Below are 19,892 nucleotides of genomic sequence, written 5' to 3' on the forward strand. Positions count from 1 at the left end.
TGTCTTTTATTATGTATAAAGTTTATTTTGGTTAAAAAAAAATTGGGATCCATTCCTTAATCAACCTGTCCTAAGCTCTGGAATTCTCTCCCTAATCCTCTCCGCCTGTCTCCCTTTTCCTTAAAGCTTACCGTTCCCTGAGATTCTGGTCACCTAATATCATCAACATGATTCGCTGTCAATTTTTTTTTCATAATGACTATGGAGCACCTTGGAATATTTTCACAAGATCACAAGATCACACAAGACAAAGGAGCAGAAGTAGGCCATTCGGCCCATTGAGTCTGCTCCATGAGCTAAACTAATACTATTCCTATTTAGCCCCAATTTCCAGCCTTTTCCCCATATCTCTTGATACCTTGACTAATTAGATACCCATCTACCTCCTCCTAAATGCTTCCAATGATCAGGCCTCCACAGCTGTACATGGCAAAGAATTCCATGAATTCACTACCGTCTGGCTAAAGAAATTTCTCCTCATCTCTGTTTTAAACTGATACCCTCTAATTCTAAAATTGTGCCCTCTGGTCCTGGACTCACCCACCAAGGGAAACAGCTTAGCCACATCTACTCTGTCCAGTCCTTTCAACATTCGAAATGTTTCTATGAGGTCCCCTCTCATTCTTCTGTACTCCAGTGAGTACAGTCCAAGAGCCGACAAACGCTCATCGTATGTAAGCCCTTTCATTCCAGGGAATCATCCTCGTAAATCTTTTCTGAACCCTCTCCAACATCAGTACATCCTTCCTAAGATATGGGACCCAAAACTGTACACAGTATTCCAAATGGGGCCTCACCAGTGCCCCATAGAGCCTCATCAACACTTCCTTACTTTTATCCACTATACCTCTCAAAATGAATGCCAACATAGCATTCGCTTTCCTTACCGCTGATCCGACCTGGTGGTTAACCTTTAGGGTATCCTGCACGAGTACCCCCAAGTCCCTTTGTACTTCTGTACTTCAAATTTTCTCCCCTTCTAGATAATAATCTGCCCATTTATTTCTGTTTCCAAAGTGTACAAATGCACATTTCTCAACATTGAATCTCATCTGCCATTCCTTTGCCCATTCTCCTAAACTATCTAGGTCTCTCTGCAACCTTCCTGTTTCTTCAATACTCCCTACTCCTCCACCTATCTTGGTGTCGTCTGCAAACTTAGCCACAAAACCACTTACTCCATCATCCAAGTCATTAATGTACAAAGTAAAAAGAAGCGGCCCCAACACCGACCCCTGCAGAACACCACTAGTAACCGGTAGCCAACCAGAACAGGCTCCTTTTATTCCCACCCTTTGCTTCCTGCCAACCATCCAATGCTCCACCCATTCTACTATCCTTCCTGTAATTCCATGAGCTCTCACCTTATTAATCAGCCTCTTGTGCGGCACCTTGTCGAAGGCCTTTTGAAAGTCTAAATACGCAACATCCACAGCCTCTCCCTTATCTACCCTACCTGAGATTTCCTCAAAAAACTCAATAGGTTGGTCAGGCATCTTCCCTTCACGAAACCATGCTGGCTTGGACCTATCTTGCCTTGCACCTTTAAGTATTCCTGTTAGATGTGCTATGTACATGCAAGTTGCTGTCTTCTGTCGCCTATCTGGATGCATCGCAGCTTGGTATGGCAATTGCTCCTCCCAAGACCACAAGAAATTACAGAGAGTTGTGAATGCAGCCCAGTCTATCATGAAAGCCAGCCTTCTCTCCGCTGAGACACAAGGGACAGCAGAAATCTGGAGCAACACACAAAGCACTGGAGACTCTGTCTATAGTTCCTGCTGCCTCAGGAAAACAGCCAACATAATCAAGGACCCCTCCCACCCCAGGCATTCTCTTTTCTCACCCCTCCCATCGGGCAGAAGATACAAAAGCTCAAGAAAGCAAAAGAGAAAAAAAAAGAACAAAAAAAAAGAATACAATATAACGAGAAAAAAAAGAACTCAAGGACAGCCTCTATCCTGCTGTTATAAGACTTTTGAATGGACCTCTTATACAATAAAGATAAACTCCTAATCCCTCAGTCTACCCTGTCATGATCCTTGCACTTTATTTGTCTACCTGCACTGCACTTTCTTTGTAACTGTAACACTATATTCTGCATTCTGTTTTGTTCTCCTTTTGTACTACCTCAATGTACTCATGTATGAAATGATCTGTCTGGATGGCATGCAAACAAAAGCTTTTTACCGTATCTCGGTACATGCGACAATAATAAACCAATTGCCAATGACCTTGTGGTAGGTGTGTTTGGGTGGGCGATTGGTGAGGTTTAGAGTAGTGTCCAGTGGTGGTGCCCAACTCTACTGACATATGTGACCACTGTCAATTTATCACACCAGTATTCACCATCTGATTGCCCCATCCCACTCCTCCCACAACTACACTCCCGCCCTTGCTCCAGCACTCACCATGAAGACTTGGCAAAATATCAGAAATTGATCACTCCCAGCAGCTTGACAACATAAAGCACAGAAACAAGCAAGTGTGAGGTGGTGATATTGGTGAGGGGCTAGGTGTCCACTGTTAAAATACTCAATAAATCACACTGGTGCTTCTGGCTTAATTGGGCCTTGACTGCAGTTCAATTAAAAATGAAACTTCTCTTCCCAATGGTCAAGACAGAGGAGAGAACTGCCCTGTTCTTCCAGTAGTGCCAGAGGATCGTTTATCTCCAATTGAAAGGCAGATGCGGCCTCAGTTTAATCTTCTTTGGCAGCGTGGCACCCCTTAGAAGTGGCACCGTGAATGAATGCCTGGATTTTGTGCCCAAATCACTAGAGTGGGATTTGAAACCATGACTTTCTGAAGCAAAGGCAAGAGCACGACTCTTCTCTTGATTTGGTCGTTGGTGGCAGTATGTAATCAGCCGGCACAATTATCCATGTTACCGGAGTTCAGTAAGTGATTTCTCACTCTATGATGCAACTTCAGCATACAATACTTAACTGGGGAAAAACCCTCTGCTCTTCACAGTGTGATGGGTCTTTTAGAACACAGAACAGGAACAGGCCCTTCACCTTGATGATGTACTGAACTAATTAGGCTACCTAATCCCTTCTACCTGCACATGGTCCATATCCCTCCATTCTCTGCATATTCACGTGCCTATCTAAGAGTGCCTTAAATGCCTCTATTGTATTTGCCTCTTCCGTCATACCTGGCAGCACATTCCAGGCACCCACTTACTCCTTGTGTAAAAAACTTGCCCCGCACATCTCCCTTGAACTTTCCTACTGTCTTATGTCCACCTGAGAATAGATTAGGCCTCACATGAAAGATGGAACCTCTGACAGTGTAACATTCCCTCAGTAGTCGCCTGGGGTACACATGTGGGAAGGAACGGTTGTCTCAGTGGAGCATGAGAAAGTATCATCTACTGGCCAGGGATGATCAGGGAGCACGTACAAAAATGCAAGAGCGGCAGGTTCTAGCAAAGAAAGTGCTTCCCTCTCAGAAAGCCCCAGAGAGTCCCTGGGCCAAAGCTGGGTCAGATCTATTTCACCTCGATGGGAAAATGCATCCTATGATAGCAGATTAATTTTTAAAATTTATGGGAGATAAATTCCTTTGAGAACACCCACTCATTGATGATAATTTACAAATTTGAAGAAGAGTATGATATCCCTGAAGTGCTGATCGTGGGCAATGGGCTGCAGTTCACAGTAGACAACTGATTCTCCTCTGACTGGCAGCGGTTGACATCAATTACCACTCCTTCCGCAGTGTAATGATAAAGCTGTGATGGTGGCCAAGCAACTACTGAAGAAATCCAAATCATCATTCCCAGCCATAGTTGGATATCCTAATCTTATGCAGTACTTTGACCCAAGGAATGGTAAGCATCTTGTGCCAAGACAATGAACAGATATACTGGAACTCTACTCTCAAATTTGAACCAAAAATGCATTCAGACTACTGAAGGTAGCCAACAGAAGATGTGTAATCTCCTGCCAGCGAGTGCCACCACTAAAAGTTGGAGAGCTGGTGAGGATGAAGCCCATCTGCAACGTGACAGAAGGTAGTGGTGACACTCCCCACACCACAACCAGATCACCAGAAGAGGGTGTCCCATATCAGAGACAAGGGTACCATCTCAGGAAGACCACTGATGAGGCTGGTTTACCTGAAGAGAAAAAAAATACAGAAACCAGGAGGTCCACTTGCAGAGCAAGACCACCACAGCTCGACATTAGGCCCCTCTACACCAGCAACTATTTAGGACCAGATTGGGAAGGACTGTTTGTCAACCGAAGTATCTTTAGGACTGCAGTTTAATTACAAATTAAACTTAAGTATCTTAATGATTTTGAGCCAAAATGACACACTCAGAGAATGGGCCGTTACTTTCTTTTTCCTTTTGTCTTTTGTTATTAAAAGAGGGATGTAATCCATGTGTCATATCTAATATCAATCCATGTATATCAATGGCTTCTCAAATACTGCCACCCTTGAGGGATTGTTTTGTTCAACTAACTGCTAGCTAGAGTTGCAACAGGTTTAGTGGACAGAAGGTTCCAGGAGGATATAGGAAAACACCTATAAGATGGCTCTGTGTTTCATGAATAAAGTAGCTTTGTTGATACTTGTTCCCAACTAATTCCAGAGACACTTTGCAAACTGCTCTCTACAGATCTACTCATTACCTTTACTATAATTGTTCTACACTTTTACCTGTACTACATCAATGCACTCTGTACTAACTCAATGTAACTGCACTGTGTAATGAATTGACCTGTACGATCGGTTTGTAAGACAAGCTTTTCACTGTACCTTGGTACAAGTGACAATAATAAACCAATACCATTTCTTTTTTTTTAAAAAGATTTTTTTAGTCACATGTACATCAAAACACACAGTGAAATACATTTTTTGCGTAGTGATTCTGGGGGGCAGCCCGCAAGGGTCGCTATGCTTCTGGCACCAACGTAGCATGCCCATAACTTCCTAACCTGTATGTCTTTGGAATGTGGAAGGAAACCGGAGCACCCGGAGGAAACCCACCACAGACACGGGGAGAATGTACAAACTCCTTACAGACAGCGGCCAGATTTGAACCCAGGTCGCTGGCGCTGTAAAGCATTATGCTAACCACTATGCTACCGTGGTATTGGTATTGGTTTATTATTGTCACGTGTACTGAGGTGCTATGAAAATCTTGTCTTGCATAATAGGAGACATACTCCATCCCTTAGGCTTGGAAAGCAGTACTTTCTGTCTTGTATTGGAAGCATACATTTTTCTTGTGGACCCTGCTCCATATTTTGTGATGGATCCATCCCATGTTTTCAGAAGTGCAGACATTCTTTTAGAAGTTACTGCTTCACATTTACCCTGGTATTCCAGTTTGCGTCACCTAGCAGAGCGCTGATTCGTTATGGCACTCTTGGTGCTACAACAGTATGTATCCCAGTGTACGTTAAAAAAAGGACATTCACTCAGGCTGCTGCTGTGTCAGGAACCCTGGGTGAAACTCTGCCCTCTGCTCCCCCACAGCTCAGTGCAGAGAGGACTGGTATTGGGCAGACTGGGGCAAGTAGTGCAGCTGCTCAGTACTGAGATGTGGGGCTCAGGATGCACGGTAAGTACAGGCCAATGCTGGACTCCCACAATGGCTGGTTCACATATTGACAGACCACACAGATTGCTCTCAACACCCCCTCTTGGGTGAGATGGCAGCTGTTGCCTTCCCCTTTCTTTGTGTGGCTATACAGCTCTTCCCAGCCTGGAATTTCTCTATGCTAACAAGCTCAACAGTCACCATTGGTCTTTGCAGCTTTTCTTTGTAGCTTTTCTTTGTATATTCCACTCCATGTTTTGTGATTGATCTATTTTTTGCTCTGTGCAAACCACAAGCAACTGAGAAATTGGTACTGGAGGCAGTGACTGAACCAAAACCACAACGTAGAGAAAGACAATTTGTATTGGCACAGTATCTTTGACAATAGTAAAGTTCTTCACAGGAATATAATAATAAAAACAACTGACAGCAAGCACTTAAACATATTTCAGGACAAATGGGCAATCAGATATAGTTTTAAAGAGCCATATTAAAAAAACAAGAGAGGAAATACACTTTAAAAACACCTCATTGGCTATATAACCCTCTGGGATGTCCTGGGGTTGTGAATGGCCCCAATTAAATGCAATTCTCAGGAATAGCTCAATTGGCAGTAGAGCCCTGCATATACCTATAACCTTAAGGTGAGTTGTTATTTAGAAGGGAAATCAGGTGTAATTTTTCCATGCAAAGTTTATGTAAATCTGGAATTCTTCAACCGCAAAAAACGTAACGCTGGAACTTTCAAGGTGTTCAACAAATCACAAAAGTTGAAGAACAGCTTCCCATCATTCAATTAAGCACAATGCAGACTGCTGGAATCAACATTAAGTTCAACAGTTTCAGATTATAACCTCCGTCCCCTTCTTCCAAACATATCCATTTATAATGATACTGTCGCTTCCACTTCCCTTGGGCTCACACTCCAGCTTTCACTTGTCCCATTTTGTTTCGTTGCTCCATCATCCATTTGTCATTTCATCACCCTGGCCCTTTTGTTCTTTTCCCTCCTCCCTTTCCCTGCCTCAGCACTTCCTGAAAACCTGCCACACCTCTGCCTTTGTTCCATTTCTGTTGTAACTCTTGTTTCTCTCTCTTCAGATGCTGCCTGACCTATTGAGTATCTCTAGCAGTTTCAGTCTCCTGATTGCTATCAACTCCAATATGTTGGTTTTGAATCAATTTACTTTTTTCTGTTTTTGAACAAACGAGTATGGAGCAAAAATGAAATTCAAAAATGGAGTTGAAGCATAATCTGATTGAATGGCAGAACAGTCTCAAGGAGCTGAACAGCCTTGTGTTGTTCCTATGTGCGTTCCTCAGCATGATATTGAGCTGTAAGGACCAGCAAGGTTCAGGTTTGATTTGAGGGCTGAGCTATCTGACCAACACCATGTGTTGATGCACTGCCAACTAATGCTGGTCACAATGGTCTCCAGTGTCCCCTCCTGGAAAGTGGAATCAGGCAATGTTGGGCGCATGACTGTGCTGGCCTCCAGTGACGAATAGCCAACTGATGCTAATTGCCTAGGTTTTGCAGAATAAGCATGGAGTCACATAGCAACCAGGGACTATGGGTCTATAGCCCTGCAGACACAGGCCTTTTCAATAGACACTGTGTAAGGCAACCATTTTCTTGGTGTAATGGAACATGATACAATGATAAGAGAGCCTGGTTTACTAGTAATCCAGACCCTTTTGACTGTTGAGTACAGGCAGAAGTGACTTAGTTTAACCTCCAATGTCATTTGTTTCCCTGGATACTGTATCAGAAGAGTTTAACCACACAACCACCCAATCCACCCTGCAGGAGGTTTGTGGACATTCAATTATTGAGTTCATTCAAGACTCAGATCAATAGATTGGTAGACACTGCAGTAGTCAAAGAATAGGACATGTTGAGGTAGAAGAGCAGCCTCTGGTCGGTATTGAATTGTGAAGCAGCTTCATGAGCTTTCTGTCTACACTTGCTCCTTAAGTAAAAATTGGGTCAAAAATTGGGAATGAAGATTAGACATAAGCATAAAACTTAAATTAGACATTGAGAAGTTCCAATCTCTCTCACGCACACACCTCAGCAAGCAGCTTACTTTTTATGATTGTTTATGTGGGCAATAAGCTAGCGCATTTTACATTACTCCCAATTTCTTATTTTCCATATGCATTAAAATAAAACTGGCAGAAAGATAAAATGGGTTCCAAACACTATTGCTCAGTTTACACTATGACGATTCAACCAGCAAGTCTGGACTTCTCGTCTCTCTGTTCTTCAGTAATGTATGTCCAGTTTTTAATGGGATTCTGGTCCCTCCAATGTCATGGTGATGTCTTATAAAGTCAGAGCATGACTCCAGTGTCTCATCTTCAGCACCAAAACCTCAGACATCCTGAGGCTTCTGAACTTCACTAAGTCTAGTGACAAAAATACACTCAGTTATTTCACAGCATGTCAAAAATAACATTATCGAATCAAATATACATTAAAACTCCAGTAATCTGGCATACTTGGGACTTAGGTGGTATTAGACTGGCAGATTTTCTGGATGTTATTCATGTTAGGTCCCCAACATAATTTTAATTAATGTTTTTAAGATGTTATATTGCATTATAATAAATTCTCCAGTGAACTTGGCAAGTTTCAGGGGAGTGCAGGGACCGAGGCCCTGGTGCAGGGACCAGTGAATCTTTTGCAAGCATGGGCCTTAGTGAATTTCGGACGAGCACATGGACTGATGAATTTCTGAGAACCTGGGAAGCATTGCCTGGTGAGCCAGATGCCGAACCATTGGGATTTCTGAATGGTTGAATGATTGAATAGGGTTTTATCAGAGTTTTACTGTATAGGGTGAGTTCTGCCCAGTAACACAAAGTGCATAATATATACAGGTGTATTCTGTCCTGTAATATATGGTGTGCTCCAATGGAATATGACCAGGAACATTCAATCCATCCACATGCAGTATGCTATTATAAAATATTTACAAAAACATAATACCCAGTGTTGTTATATACTATATAGAGGAGCATTCTATTCTGTAACATATACATATAGGACTGCTACACCCAGACATATGGTCTGCTATACATATATAAAATTTAAATAGTTATTATATCATTAAAAGGTAAAGAACATTCCAAGGTGCTTTTGCAGGTGCAATCAGAGAAAACTTGAAGCCAAGCTAAAAGTAGGAGACATTAAAATGGATTACTAGAAGATTAGTCAGGTTTAAGAGGCTGGGTTTTAAGGGGGGGGCAAGGGGGGCAGGGGGGGCGGGAGTTAGACATGGAATTCCAGTGCATGGGGACTGGGCAGGTGAAGGTGGTGGAACAAAGAGAGGGAGAGATGCATGGTATTACTAGCAGAGGAATATTGGGAGCTTGTTGAACTGGTGGATATAGAGGACCAGGAGGAACAGGTTGCCATCAAATACAAGGATGAAGAGTTTTAAAACAGTAATTTGATAAATACTTAGCAAAAATTTGCAAGTCTGTAAAAAAAACAGACGAATGGGAGGAAATGGAAAGCTTTTTCAAAGTGTTGGCATTGGTACAATGGGATGAATGGCCTCTTCCACATTCTATAATCTTATGACTATATTCTAGAACTGGGAGCCAACACTGGTTGGTAAAGGAACGGCTGATGACCAAGAAAGATCAGGGGCAGGACTGTATACAAGCAGCAGAGATTTTGATGAACTCAAGTTTACAGATCATTGAAGACAATCTGGCCAGGAAGCATTTAGATACTTGAGCCTAGGGAGGCACAGGTGAGGGTTTCAGATGCTGGGGAGCTGTCATGGACAGAACCAAGTGGTATTGTAATGGTGGAAAAGGTAGACATTTGTAAAGGAGAGTTCATAGCATCATTAGCCTGGCTTGGGTTCAATCAGTGTCAAAACTAAGCACTCTAGGTAAACACAAGTAGAGATGGGATCAACGTCAAAGAATGGAATCAACTCAATGGCTTGATATCTTCAGCCTTCCCAATAAATCTAAAAGCAGAATGAAAGTGAATGGTTTTATTCACCTTTGGATGATCATGTTGTTGTGCTGGAGTTCCTGAGTGATGTCTTCCATCTCCTTCTTCAGCTGCTTCATCCTGTTGAGTAAATAAACATCTTCAAAGCTCCACATGTCAACCTTCAATGAACTGCACCAAGATTGAACCCTCTCTGCAGAGCTCACACCAATGCCATGATCAATTGCAATTGGGAGTGGATTCAATAGTAACTTTCAAAAGAGAATTATAAAAAAATTGGAAAAATAAAACAAAATTGCAAAGAATGGGGAAGAGCAGAGAAGTGGAGACTAACTGGATAGATCCTTTAAAGAGCTAGCCTAGGTATGATGGACCAATTGATCTCCTACTCTGCTGCATGATCGTAAGGCTAAGGATCTGACTTAGAAGGCATGCTGTAGGGTTGCTGCTGAGCTCACCAACAATCGCCTCAGTGCTAATCCAATGACTGAAACTTCAGGACACATTACACAAGGGGTGTGTGTGTGTGTCTGTGTGTTATGAACGAAAGGAGGAATGTAATGGGGTCTACCCAAGTTTGGTCTCAGCTCAGTATTAATATCTGGTTATCCTGGAAGGGCCCATCCATTGATGTGCCTTGAAATAATATGGACTAACTTCCCACACCACTCTCTGCCACTGGGACTTCCAAGTACAATTGACACAGAAATTGTGGCAGATGTGCAATGTTGACAAGAACATAAGGGAAACAGGAGTGGGACATTCAGCCCCTCAAGACTGTTCCACCATTAAACAGGATCATGGCTGACCTTCTACTTCACACCATTTTCCTGCCCTATCCCCATATCCCTTAATTTCTTTCAAATTCAGAAAGCTATTGATCTCCATTTTGAGGGCAAACAATGACTGAGCCTTTACAGCTTCCTTGGTAGAGAATTCAAAGCAATCACCTCTCTTTGATTGAAGACATTTCTTTTAAATAGCCTACCACTTATTTTGAGGTTGTGACTTCTAATTCTAGACTCAGTAGCCAAGGCAAACATCCTACCCACATCTACCCCATTAAGCCCCCTCAGAATTTTTTTTACATGTCAATGAGGTCAACTCTCAGTTCTTCCAAATTCTTGAGAACAGGGGCCTGGCCTATTCAGTCTCTTCTCTTAAGACAGATCCCCAAATCCGGGAACCAGTCAGATGAATCTTCACTGAAGTCCCTCTATAGCAACTACAGAGCAAGGAGACCAAAATTATACATGACGTACCAGGTGTCTTCTCAAGAAGGACCTATATAATAAATGTCAAAATGCATGCAAGTACTATCACCTTAGCATTAACAATTTATTACACAGGTTGAGTAGCTTATCCCATTGAGCCACTTTGACATCCCATCACACATTCCCTTTGTTCTAACCATCTCTCCCCTGCCCCCACCGATAAACTACCTGCATCTCTTTCTCAGTTCTGACAAATGTTGTAGACCCAAAACATAGACACTTTCTCTTCCCACAGACCCTGCCTTACATGCTGAATTTTTCCAGCATTTTCTGTTTGTGTTTCAGATTTGCATCATGTACAGTTTTGTTTTGATCTTTCAGGTCAACATACCAATTGCATTCCTAACTGCCTGCATATTAGCTTTCAGTGACTTGTGTTCAAGGACCGAAGTCCTACTGAACATCAACATTTCCCAATTTTTCAATATTTACAAAATCCACAATATTTTTGTTTTTTCTCCCAAAGTGACCAACCTCACATTTTCCATGTTGTTGCCCATGCACTTGGCTCGTCCAAATCCTCTTGAAGCCTCTTTGCATCCTCACTTCTACCCACATTTCTACTCAGCTTTGTGCCAGTTGTACCACAAGTGTCTGGTTGAATTTCCAGGGGCCGCAGTTTAACCAGGGAATGATCTTAATTGCAATACATTCTAGGGGGACAAACAAGTATTGGTTTTCAGCTGCATAGCACTGAAACAAAATAACCCTGCGCATTTGAATTTTTAGGCCTCTATAGATCCCTCAAGAGTGCTAGGGAGTGACAATTAACTGCAGGAATTCATTTGAGGGGAGCTATCAACAAACACTGGAACAATGTTAGCCAATAATTCTGTGCAGCATTAAATCAGGACATCCTATACTAAAGCTCATGACTGCCTTCAGTCTGGGAATACCTCCAGATAGTTGGTCCCCACCTGATGGCCATTTCCATGCATTTCTGGTCTGGGTAGACAGTCGAGGCTGTTGACGTGGTCATTGTTTGTTGTTCTCCTTGGAGCCTCAAAGGAATCTGGTCCAATATCTGCAAATAGGAAAAAAGGCACAGGCTTGAGAGGGTGGTGCAATTAAACAATATGTCTTCAGAGCTGTAAACAATGCTGTTCTTCAACATTATTCCTTACTTATGTACAACTTACACTGAAACAGCACAGTAAGCCCAACATTCACGTCAAACTTTGTCTCATACTGTGCTTCCTCACACATCTATCTCATGACAATATGGAAAAGGATGACTGAATATTTGGAGCTTAAAGAGTAAGAGAGTGGAGAGGGCAAAGTGCCTTGAATTTACAAATTTCATTAGAGTTAGAGACAAGGACATTAGCATTGCAAGGGAAAGATATTATGGACTAGAAACAGGATGGGGATTGTCAATCAGATGTGAATGCTTTTAACAAAAACACTCTCATCAAGTCAGATAGCATTTATGGAAAGAGAAACAGGTTTAATGTTTCAGATTCAAGACTCTGTCAGGACCCTGAAGAACGCTGTTCGATCTGAAACGTTAACCCTGTTTCTCTTTCCACAGATGCGGCCTGACCTGCTGAGTGTTTCCAGCATTTTCAATTTTTGTTTCAGATTTCCAGCAACGGCAGTTTTTTTTATTTTTGCATATGCTTTTAATTTTTATTCTCTCCAGTAGTGAAGACCAGCGATTTGAAGGGACATCTTCATTGTATCCAGCACCTCACTTGGGAATAAAATGGAGTTTTAAAAGGAAGAGAGGCATCAGTATTTTTACCCTCCCACTCACAAGTGTTTAAATTTGATTGGTGAAAAAAGAAACATAAATCAGGAATGTTAGAGGAAGAAATAAACAGCTCCAACGCACGGTAGCGTAACGGTTAGCGCAACGCTATTACAGCGCCAGCGATCAGGGTTCGATTCCCGTCGCTGTCTGTAAGGAGTTTGTACGTTCTCCCCGTGTCTGCATGGGTTTCCTCCAGGTGCTCCGGTTTCCTCCCACATTGAAAAGACATACGGGTAGGTTAATTGGGTTTAAAATGGGTGGCGCGGACTCGTTGGGCCGGAAGGGCCTGTTATTACACTGTAAATAAAGTTTAAAGTTTAATTGATTTGGGTATGACAGAGTTGATGAAAAATATCTTTATCCCAGCTCCAATATTTTGATATGTATTAAACAAAAATTAGTCAAGGCAAATTTATTTTAAAAACACATGGAATTTATTTTTCAAAGTTCCAATGACTTTTCTCCTTGGAGTTGCCTATAGTTATGTTCAAGAGATCGATTTTTAAATTTCTGGAAACTCTTGAAAGACCCAAATCTGAATGAAATATTCAAAACTGCTTAGTAATGCAATATTGCCACCACTTTGAAGTTCAGATATCTGGCTTTGTCTGTACGAATGTCTTCTTTTAATGAAATAAGCGGTACTGGAAATCAAAAAAAACTGCGGATGCTGGAAATCTGAAATAAAAAAAACAGTAAGTGCTGGAAATGCTCAGCAGGTCAGGCAGCATTTATGGAGAGAGAAAGAGAGAATGATTCAGGTCAAAAAACCTTCATTAGAACTGGGAAAGTGAGAAAACAAGTTGCAAGGGGGTAGGATTTGGAGTTTGATAGGACAAAGGGAATATATCCGATAGGGTGAGACCACGGTTGCCATGGTGATTTGCAGTTTAAGAAGCTGTCTGGTTGATGGATTAATGAGGGCAGTTAGAGAAATATAAAGCAAACTAAGGAAAATGTAAACGCTGTGAAATGCAGGTCAGAACTGTTGCAGGGAAACCAAAATAAAGATGTTGGGAGTGTCCAGCATACCAGGCAGAGCCTGTGGAGACAAGAAAAATTGAGCTAATAATACAGATGAATCACCTTGAATTTGATATTAAGTCCCAAAGACTGCAAAGTGCCCAAACAGAAAATGAAGTGCTGCTCCTCAATAGAACTTTGGGCCTCATTGGAAGAGTGCAGAAGACCACAGACAGAGACCAGACTGGGAGTGTGATGGAGAATTAATGACAGGCAACTGGGGAATGAACAAAGATGCTCTGCAGATTAGTCACCCAATATATGTTTGGCTTTTTCCAACATAGGAGAGACCACATCATGAGCACAAATGCAGTATACTAGATTAAAAGTATATCCATGATACCTGTGGGCATCTGTGGGCTTGTACTGTATGTTTGTTGCTAACCCATACCCTGAGATACAGGTGGACAGATCCAGATTCAGAAAGGGAAGGGAACAGTCGGGGACAGACCATGTAAAGGTGACAGCAGGATGGAAGTTGAGGGAGGGGTCTGAGTAGGACTAAAACAAGGATTGTTCCAAATATTCCACAAACAACAGTGTCACTTGGATTCGCGCAAGTAGCTACAGTAAAACTCCATTACTTCGGCAGGCTCAGGAATTTGGTGGTGTCAGGTTAGCAAATTTTCTGAATTATCCAATGTCATTATATTAATACACCAATGTGCATTTAATTATTTCTTTTATAAGTGTTACACAGTAGAATGATACATTTTCCAGTGAAACCACTGAATGGAGAGGGAGCAGAGGGATCAGTGGATGGTGATTCCCCTGCTCCCAATGCCAAACCAGTGTGATTTCCAAATGGTTGAATTTTAGATTATCGGAGGAGACAAGGTCTGTGACTGGGGAACAAGGACCTGAAGGTCAAAGGTGGGACCATGGTCCAGATGGACATAGGAGGAAGGTGTCAGAATTGACTGCCGATCTCTGCGAATCAGATGTTAGTTCACAATAAAGTCACCCTTGTTGGCATATTTGATGATGATATCTTTAATGAGCACATTGGTGCAGGTTCAGAAGGGCATAGGTTACAGTGAATAAGGGGAGGGGAAAAACTGAGATGATCAACGTCGCGTCTGCAATGAATAGATCCATCACAGGGTAAGAGGTCAGAGGGAGGTGCCCAAGTGGATCAGGAGTTCTGGAGATGGGTCCACGGTCTGGGGAGAAGACTCCTGGTCAGAGGAATGAGCATGGAGGCAGAAGTGATAGAAGAGTACAACATCACGTCAGACTTGGAATTCATTATGGTGTGAACATGGGGATAAAGTTGTGGCTTCTGCCAAGGACTAATCATTTGGGGTCAGAGAGGGGAAAATCAGAAGGTACAGAAGAAATGTAGCAGGGGTCAAGACTGGGGAGAGGTGGGGTCAGAGGAAAACTGAGTTGGGAAAGAGATCCAGAGGAGTATTGGAATTAGAGAGCTATTGAAGGTTGCAACTTTTGTTATCTGAAAAGAAGGAGAAAGTCTTTGGTTGCACCAGTCAAGAATAAAGTGGAACTTTAGATTTGGAAAATGGCATTACTCATTTACTCTCCAACACAACCAAATGGCCACCTTGCTGTTAAGACAAGGAAGTAGCTGGGCTATCCCTGCATGGCATTTCTATAACCAATGGCTTTAGACAAGATTTGTGAAATGTCTGAGGAAAAAAATGTTAAAAGTATATATGTTAAAACATTCTGATCATTCTTTCATTTAAAGTGGTCTTAACCACACCATTTTTAGGACATGGAGCTCTATTAAATTTAAAACTCCATAGATAGGAGTAATTTATTTGTGTTATGTGGCAACTATGGCTGTTTCTGGAAAATATTTTGATGTTGAACTGATCAATGTTCAAATTTTTATTTAATGTTTGCTGGTTTCCAAAGAACACACAGCTGAGCCAAGGATAAATCCAGTTTCACTGCGAAATTCCAACAGGATCAACCACTTCCCATTCCATTCCTTCAGTATAGCTGATCCAATTCAAGTATAACATTTTGACTTCTAAAATTTAATCCCTCTTAAATCCCAACATATTTTGCTGCCATTTCACACCAGTACATTTGAATCCTGGACTTTCCCTTCTTTTCCTCATAATTTCAGTTCTAAGATCTATCTCCCTGCATGCATACAAGGAGACTTTGCCACCATTTCTAACTCATTGTTTTCCAGGACAGAAATAATGGAACTCAATCTCCCACACTCTTCCCTCCCTCCTGTCCTAATCAATCATCACCACATGGTCAAGCTGACCAGATCCAGATTCAGAAAGGGAAGGGAACAGTCAAAGATGGACCACGTAAAGGTGACAGCAGGATGGAAGTTGAGGGAGGGGCCTGAGTAAGACTAAAACAAGGATTGTTTCAAATATTCCACAAACCACAGTGTTACTTGGGTTCATGCAAGTAGCTACAGTGAAACTCCATTACTTCGGCAGGCTCAGGAATTTGGTGGTGCCAGGCTAGCAAATTTTCTGGACTATCCAATGTCATTATATTAATACAGCTATGCACAGTTAATTATGCCCAAGAACGTAACTGAAACCTGGTTTGTAGGAGTCAGCAGCACACCACACCACACCAATAAACCATTCATCATCGCAGAAGAACATAATGGTGTCATCATTAACAGTCAAAGTGGCCAGCTAGAGTGTAAGGAGGAAGCTCCGCAAATTGCTCGTTGATTTGCACTGCTCCACTGAGCTTTGTGAAAGCAGAATTTTGAGCTCATCTCCTGGAGATTTTCATGGTTGCACTACTTGGATAATAACTCCCCCATTAAACTCATCACAGAAAGTCATCTGCAATGTATAGCATCCATTAACTAACATGATAATTGTTAATGACTGCCTGTCAACCTCACTGGCCCAAAATTAAATAGGTGTTGAGTCTCATTCTTTCAAATGATGTTGAATATTTTACATCTGCAAATGTATTATTTTTCTTCTCCTCCCTTAATCTAAATTTTCTTTTCCTTTCTTTTTATATGTGATTTAACACTAATTCATCCTTTCTGTTTTACCTCATTGGTTGGTGAGATACTTGGCCCTAAATAGCCTGTAGCCCTCTCAGTGCTGTTAACGCCTGGTACTTCCAGCAAATCAGGGCCCATATATTTTCCTGTTGAACATCACTTAAAAGTCTATTACAGATTGCCACAATATGCTACATTCCAGCCATTTCTACGTCTGTTAAAATGAAAATCAGGTTTAAGCCTCCACTATATTATATGGGACTGCAGTTTCCAACGTTACTCATCTGTCTTTAGACTCTTAAATTGGTGCATTCAACAGGGTCGCAAAACATACCTTGTTCAAATAAGCTTCGCAGTTCTCCAGATCGTGACTGAGGTTCTCACATTGTTCACCAAAGGGTCTCAGTTGCTTCCTGATGTCACAGGCAGTCCTGCAAAAGGTAGTAGTTGTTTCAGATCTAGACTAGACCATAAACCCTTGTCAATCTCATTCACCTTAATGTACATGCTTTTCTGTCCTCAGAAGATGATGGTGAACTTACTTCTGAAGTGAATGAGATGAATTGCAGAATTGGAGGCCAAATCACAGGACAGTAAAGACTGAACTGTGTTGTTGTGCATCTGCAATAGTCAATGGGTCCAGAACTGGTAAAAGACAGTTCTTCCTTAAAGGGATATGAATCAATAGATTTAGTTTTTATGGAAGCCAACTGTTACTTTGGTCACTTTTATCAATATCAGCTTTTTATTTCCAGATTTTAAAAAATGAATTCTCAAGGTGTTCTGGTGGAATTTGAAGTCAAATCTCATTCAGGCAATGATTAGCCAAGCTATGCACACCAAGGAGGTCATCAATTGCCCAGTCTTATCTTTTCTCAGCTGAAGCATCAGTGGAAGTTCTGCAAATGAGTTCAGTATCTTGGAGCCAAGGAGGAGAATCTGAGTTTGGTAGCAATCTCCCGACTGGCATCCATTGACCATACTGGAATATCAGGTCAAGCAATGCTTTCCATCATCAAGGAGTTTGCTGGTGCGCTGTTCAGGCTATCCATTTGCCTAGGTAGCAGAGGGGCACCCAGCACTCATGGTACAAGAGGCAGTACTCTCAAGAGAAGTGAAAACAGCAGCCAATATGTACCTGCTCTACATTTACTGGGGTGATCAGTAATGTGATTATGCTAAGTGCTGACCTCAGATACAGTTAGCTTTAAAGATCTCATGATCTCTGTAATGCAGAATTCCTCCTTTCTCATGCTTATTGCTGAAAGGTGTCAGTGCAGAGGACCACTGGCGTCCAGCAGCTGTGATGTTATCAAGTGGCCTGGGTAGCCAATCACATTAAAGAATCTTTACAGGCAGCAAATAATTTAGAGTGTAAAATATAGATTGGAACATGCATGTAGGCATAAGACAGAACTGAAATAATTTTTAAAAATCATTAGGTTTTAAAATATTTGTGGGAGAATTGCAGTGGACATACAAATATTAGTGTTGTTAGCCGAGGGGGTTTGGCCCATAGTAATTGTGGCTTAGAATACCCCTAAAAATGCACAAAACTTAAAATATATAGGACATTTTACAATTAGATTACCTTACAAATAACTAAAACTTGTCAATCCAAGTGATTTCCCCTGATCATTGTGGAGAAGGTTTCAAGATAGTTTGCAGAGGAGTGTTGAATCACTGTTAGCTGTTTGGGATTATTATGATAAACTGTGTCGCCATGTAAATCCTGAAGTTCTGTTTAATAATGTTCAGAAATAAACACTGTTTTATCCCTATTACAATCACAAAATCTGGGCCCTTTTTGTCCTTTGCTTGTGTCCTAATTTAAGCATTCTCAACCCTGTTTAAATATCTATTCATTGCCTCACTACTCCCCATTTTCTTGAGCTAATCCATTCTTACAACTCTAGATCTTGGCCTATTTGCATCCCACATTTCCTTCACTGCACTACTGACAGCCCTGCCTTCAGTCAACATGGCCCAATGGTTAATTCCCTTTCTAAACCATCCTCCTTTAAAGGCTTACATCACCCATTGTATTAACTAATTGCATACCTCAATTTCCTCATGTGTTCTTTGAAAGAACCATTGGGTACTTCAATGTGTCAAATGAACTTAATATGCTCCTTGTGAAGTTAAATCTAACACTACTCATTCACAAAGTCTGGAGTCTCCTCAACAATAATATGATGATGGCTTGGCAGAACATCTTGTTCATAGTCCTTATAGAATGGATGAGGGTGGTGTCTCTTGTATCTGGGTCTGCATGCAGTAATATCAGTGTGGTGAGGTGGACTGTAAATCCTCTTAAAAATAAATAACTAGTGTTGTCTATGATTATGAACATTAAAAAAAACCTGAAAATTCAGGAAATACTCAATACGTCAGGCAGCATCTCAGGGAAAAATTATCACGGCGTTAATAGTTCAGGTGGCTGACTGGTTGAGTAATTCCAGCATTTTTTGTTTTATTTTTAGTTTCCAGCAGCTGCAGTATTTTGTTTTTTATGAAAATCCAGGCCCAACATCCACTCCAAGAAGGCAATGTAGCTGGTCTGTGTGGCTGCTATCTCTCAGACACAACTCTAAAATGATCCTTAATCACTAACTCTAAATGCAAGCCCAAGCCACTTACCTCGAATGGTTATCTGTTGCATCTCAGCTAGCCTTCAGTTACTCACGCAAACCCTTGCCATATAACCCACCCAGCCTTCCAACTCTTATCCCACCTGTGCAGCCAACTTGTCCAGCAGGTCTTTCATGATTTCTTTGGCTACAAGTCAGCCTAAAAGACTCAAGGACAGCTTCTATCCTGCTCTTATAAGACTACTGAATGACCTCTTGTACCATAAAATGGACTCTTGACCTCACAATCTGCCTCATTTTGGCCTTGCACCTTATTGTCTACCTGCATTGCACTTTCTCTGTAACTGTAACACTATATTCTGCATTCTAATATTGTTTTTCCCTTGTACTAACTCCATGTACTGATGTAATGAAATGATCTGTATGGATGGCATGCAAAACAAAGTTTTTCACTGTACCTTGGTACACGTGACAATAATAAAACAATTTACCAGATGTCAGTGACTGGGTTTAATCAGCTTTCGTTACATACCTCATCCAGTCTTTTACACAGGTCAGCAGCTTTTGATATTTCTGTACACAATCCTCTCTAACAAGTGCCAGCACTTTCTTGGCATGAATTCCCATTTTGATTCTGGAACATCAAGGAAATACAAAGAAAAGAAGTTATTCTGTCCAAAAGATGGAGAATACTAATGCAGGTGAAAAGCTCAGAATACCAGAAAGATTGGAAAGTGTGGAAGACAA

The 19,892-nt window shown here is 41.5% G+C and overlaps 1 protein-coding gene across 7 annotated transcripts in view; it reads right to left on the reverse strand.

Annotated features, from left to right (window-relative positions):
- Positions 1-5,905: 5,905 nt before the first annotated feature.
- ikbke (inhibitor of nuclear factor kappa B kinase subunit epsilon) overlaps positions 5,906-19,892 on the reverse strand; it is a 46,561-nt gene continuing 32,574 nt past the window's right edge. For all 7 annotated transcript variants that reach the window (XM_052034951.1, XM_052034950.1, XM_052034949.1 and 4 more), the window contains 5 exons: positions 19,678-19,779; positions 16,889-16,985; positions 11,731-11,837; positions 9,588-9,659; positions 5,906-7,972 (listed from right to left, as the gene is read on the reverse strand). In XM_052034951.1, coding sequence (XP_051890911.1) covers positions 7,939-7,972; positions 9,588-9,659; positions 11,731-11,837; positions 16,889-16,985; positions 19,678-19,779 — 412 coding nt within the window. In that variant the 3' untranslated portion in view covers positions 5,906-7,938. The remainder of the gene's footprint in view (positions 7,973-9,587; positions 9,660-11,730; positions 11,838-16,888; positions 16,986-19,677; positions 19,780-19,892) is intronic.

This window comes from Pristis pectinata, chromosome 20 (assembly GCF_009764475.1).
Source record: "Pristis pectinata isolate sPriPec2 chromosome 20, sPriPec2.1.pri, whole genome shotgun sequence".
Classification (NCBI taxonomy): Eukaryota; Metazoa; Chordata; class Chondrichthyes; order Rhinopristiformes; family Pristidae; genus Pristis; species Pristis pectinata.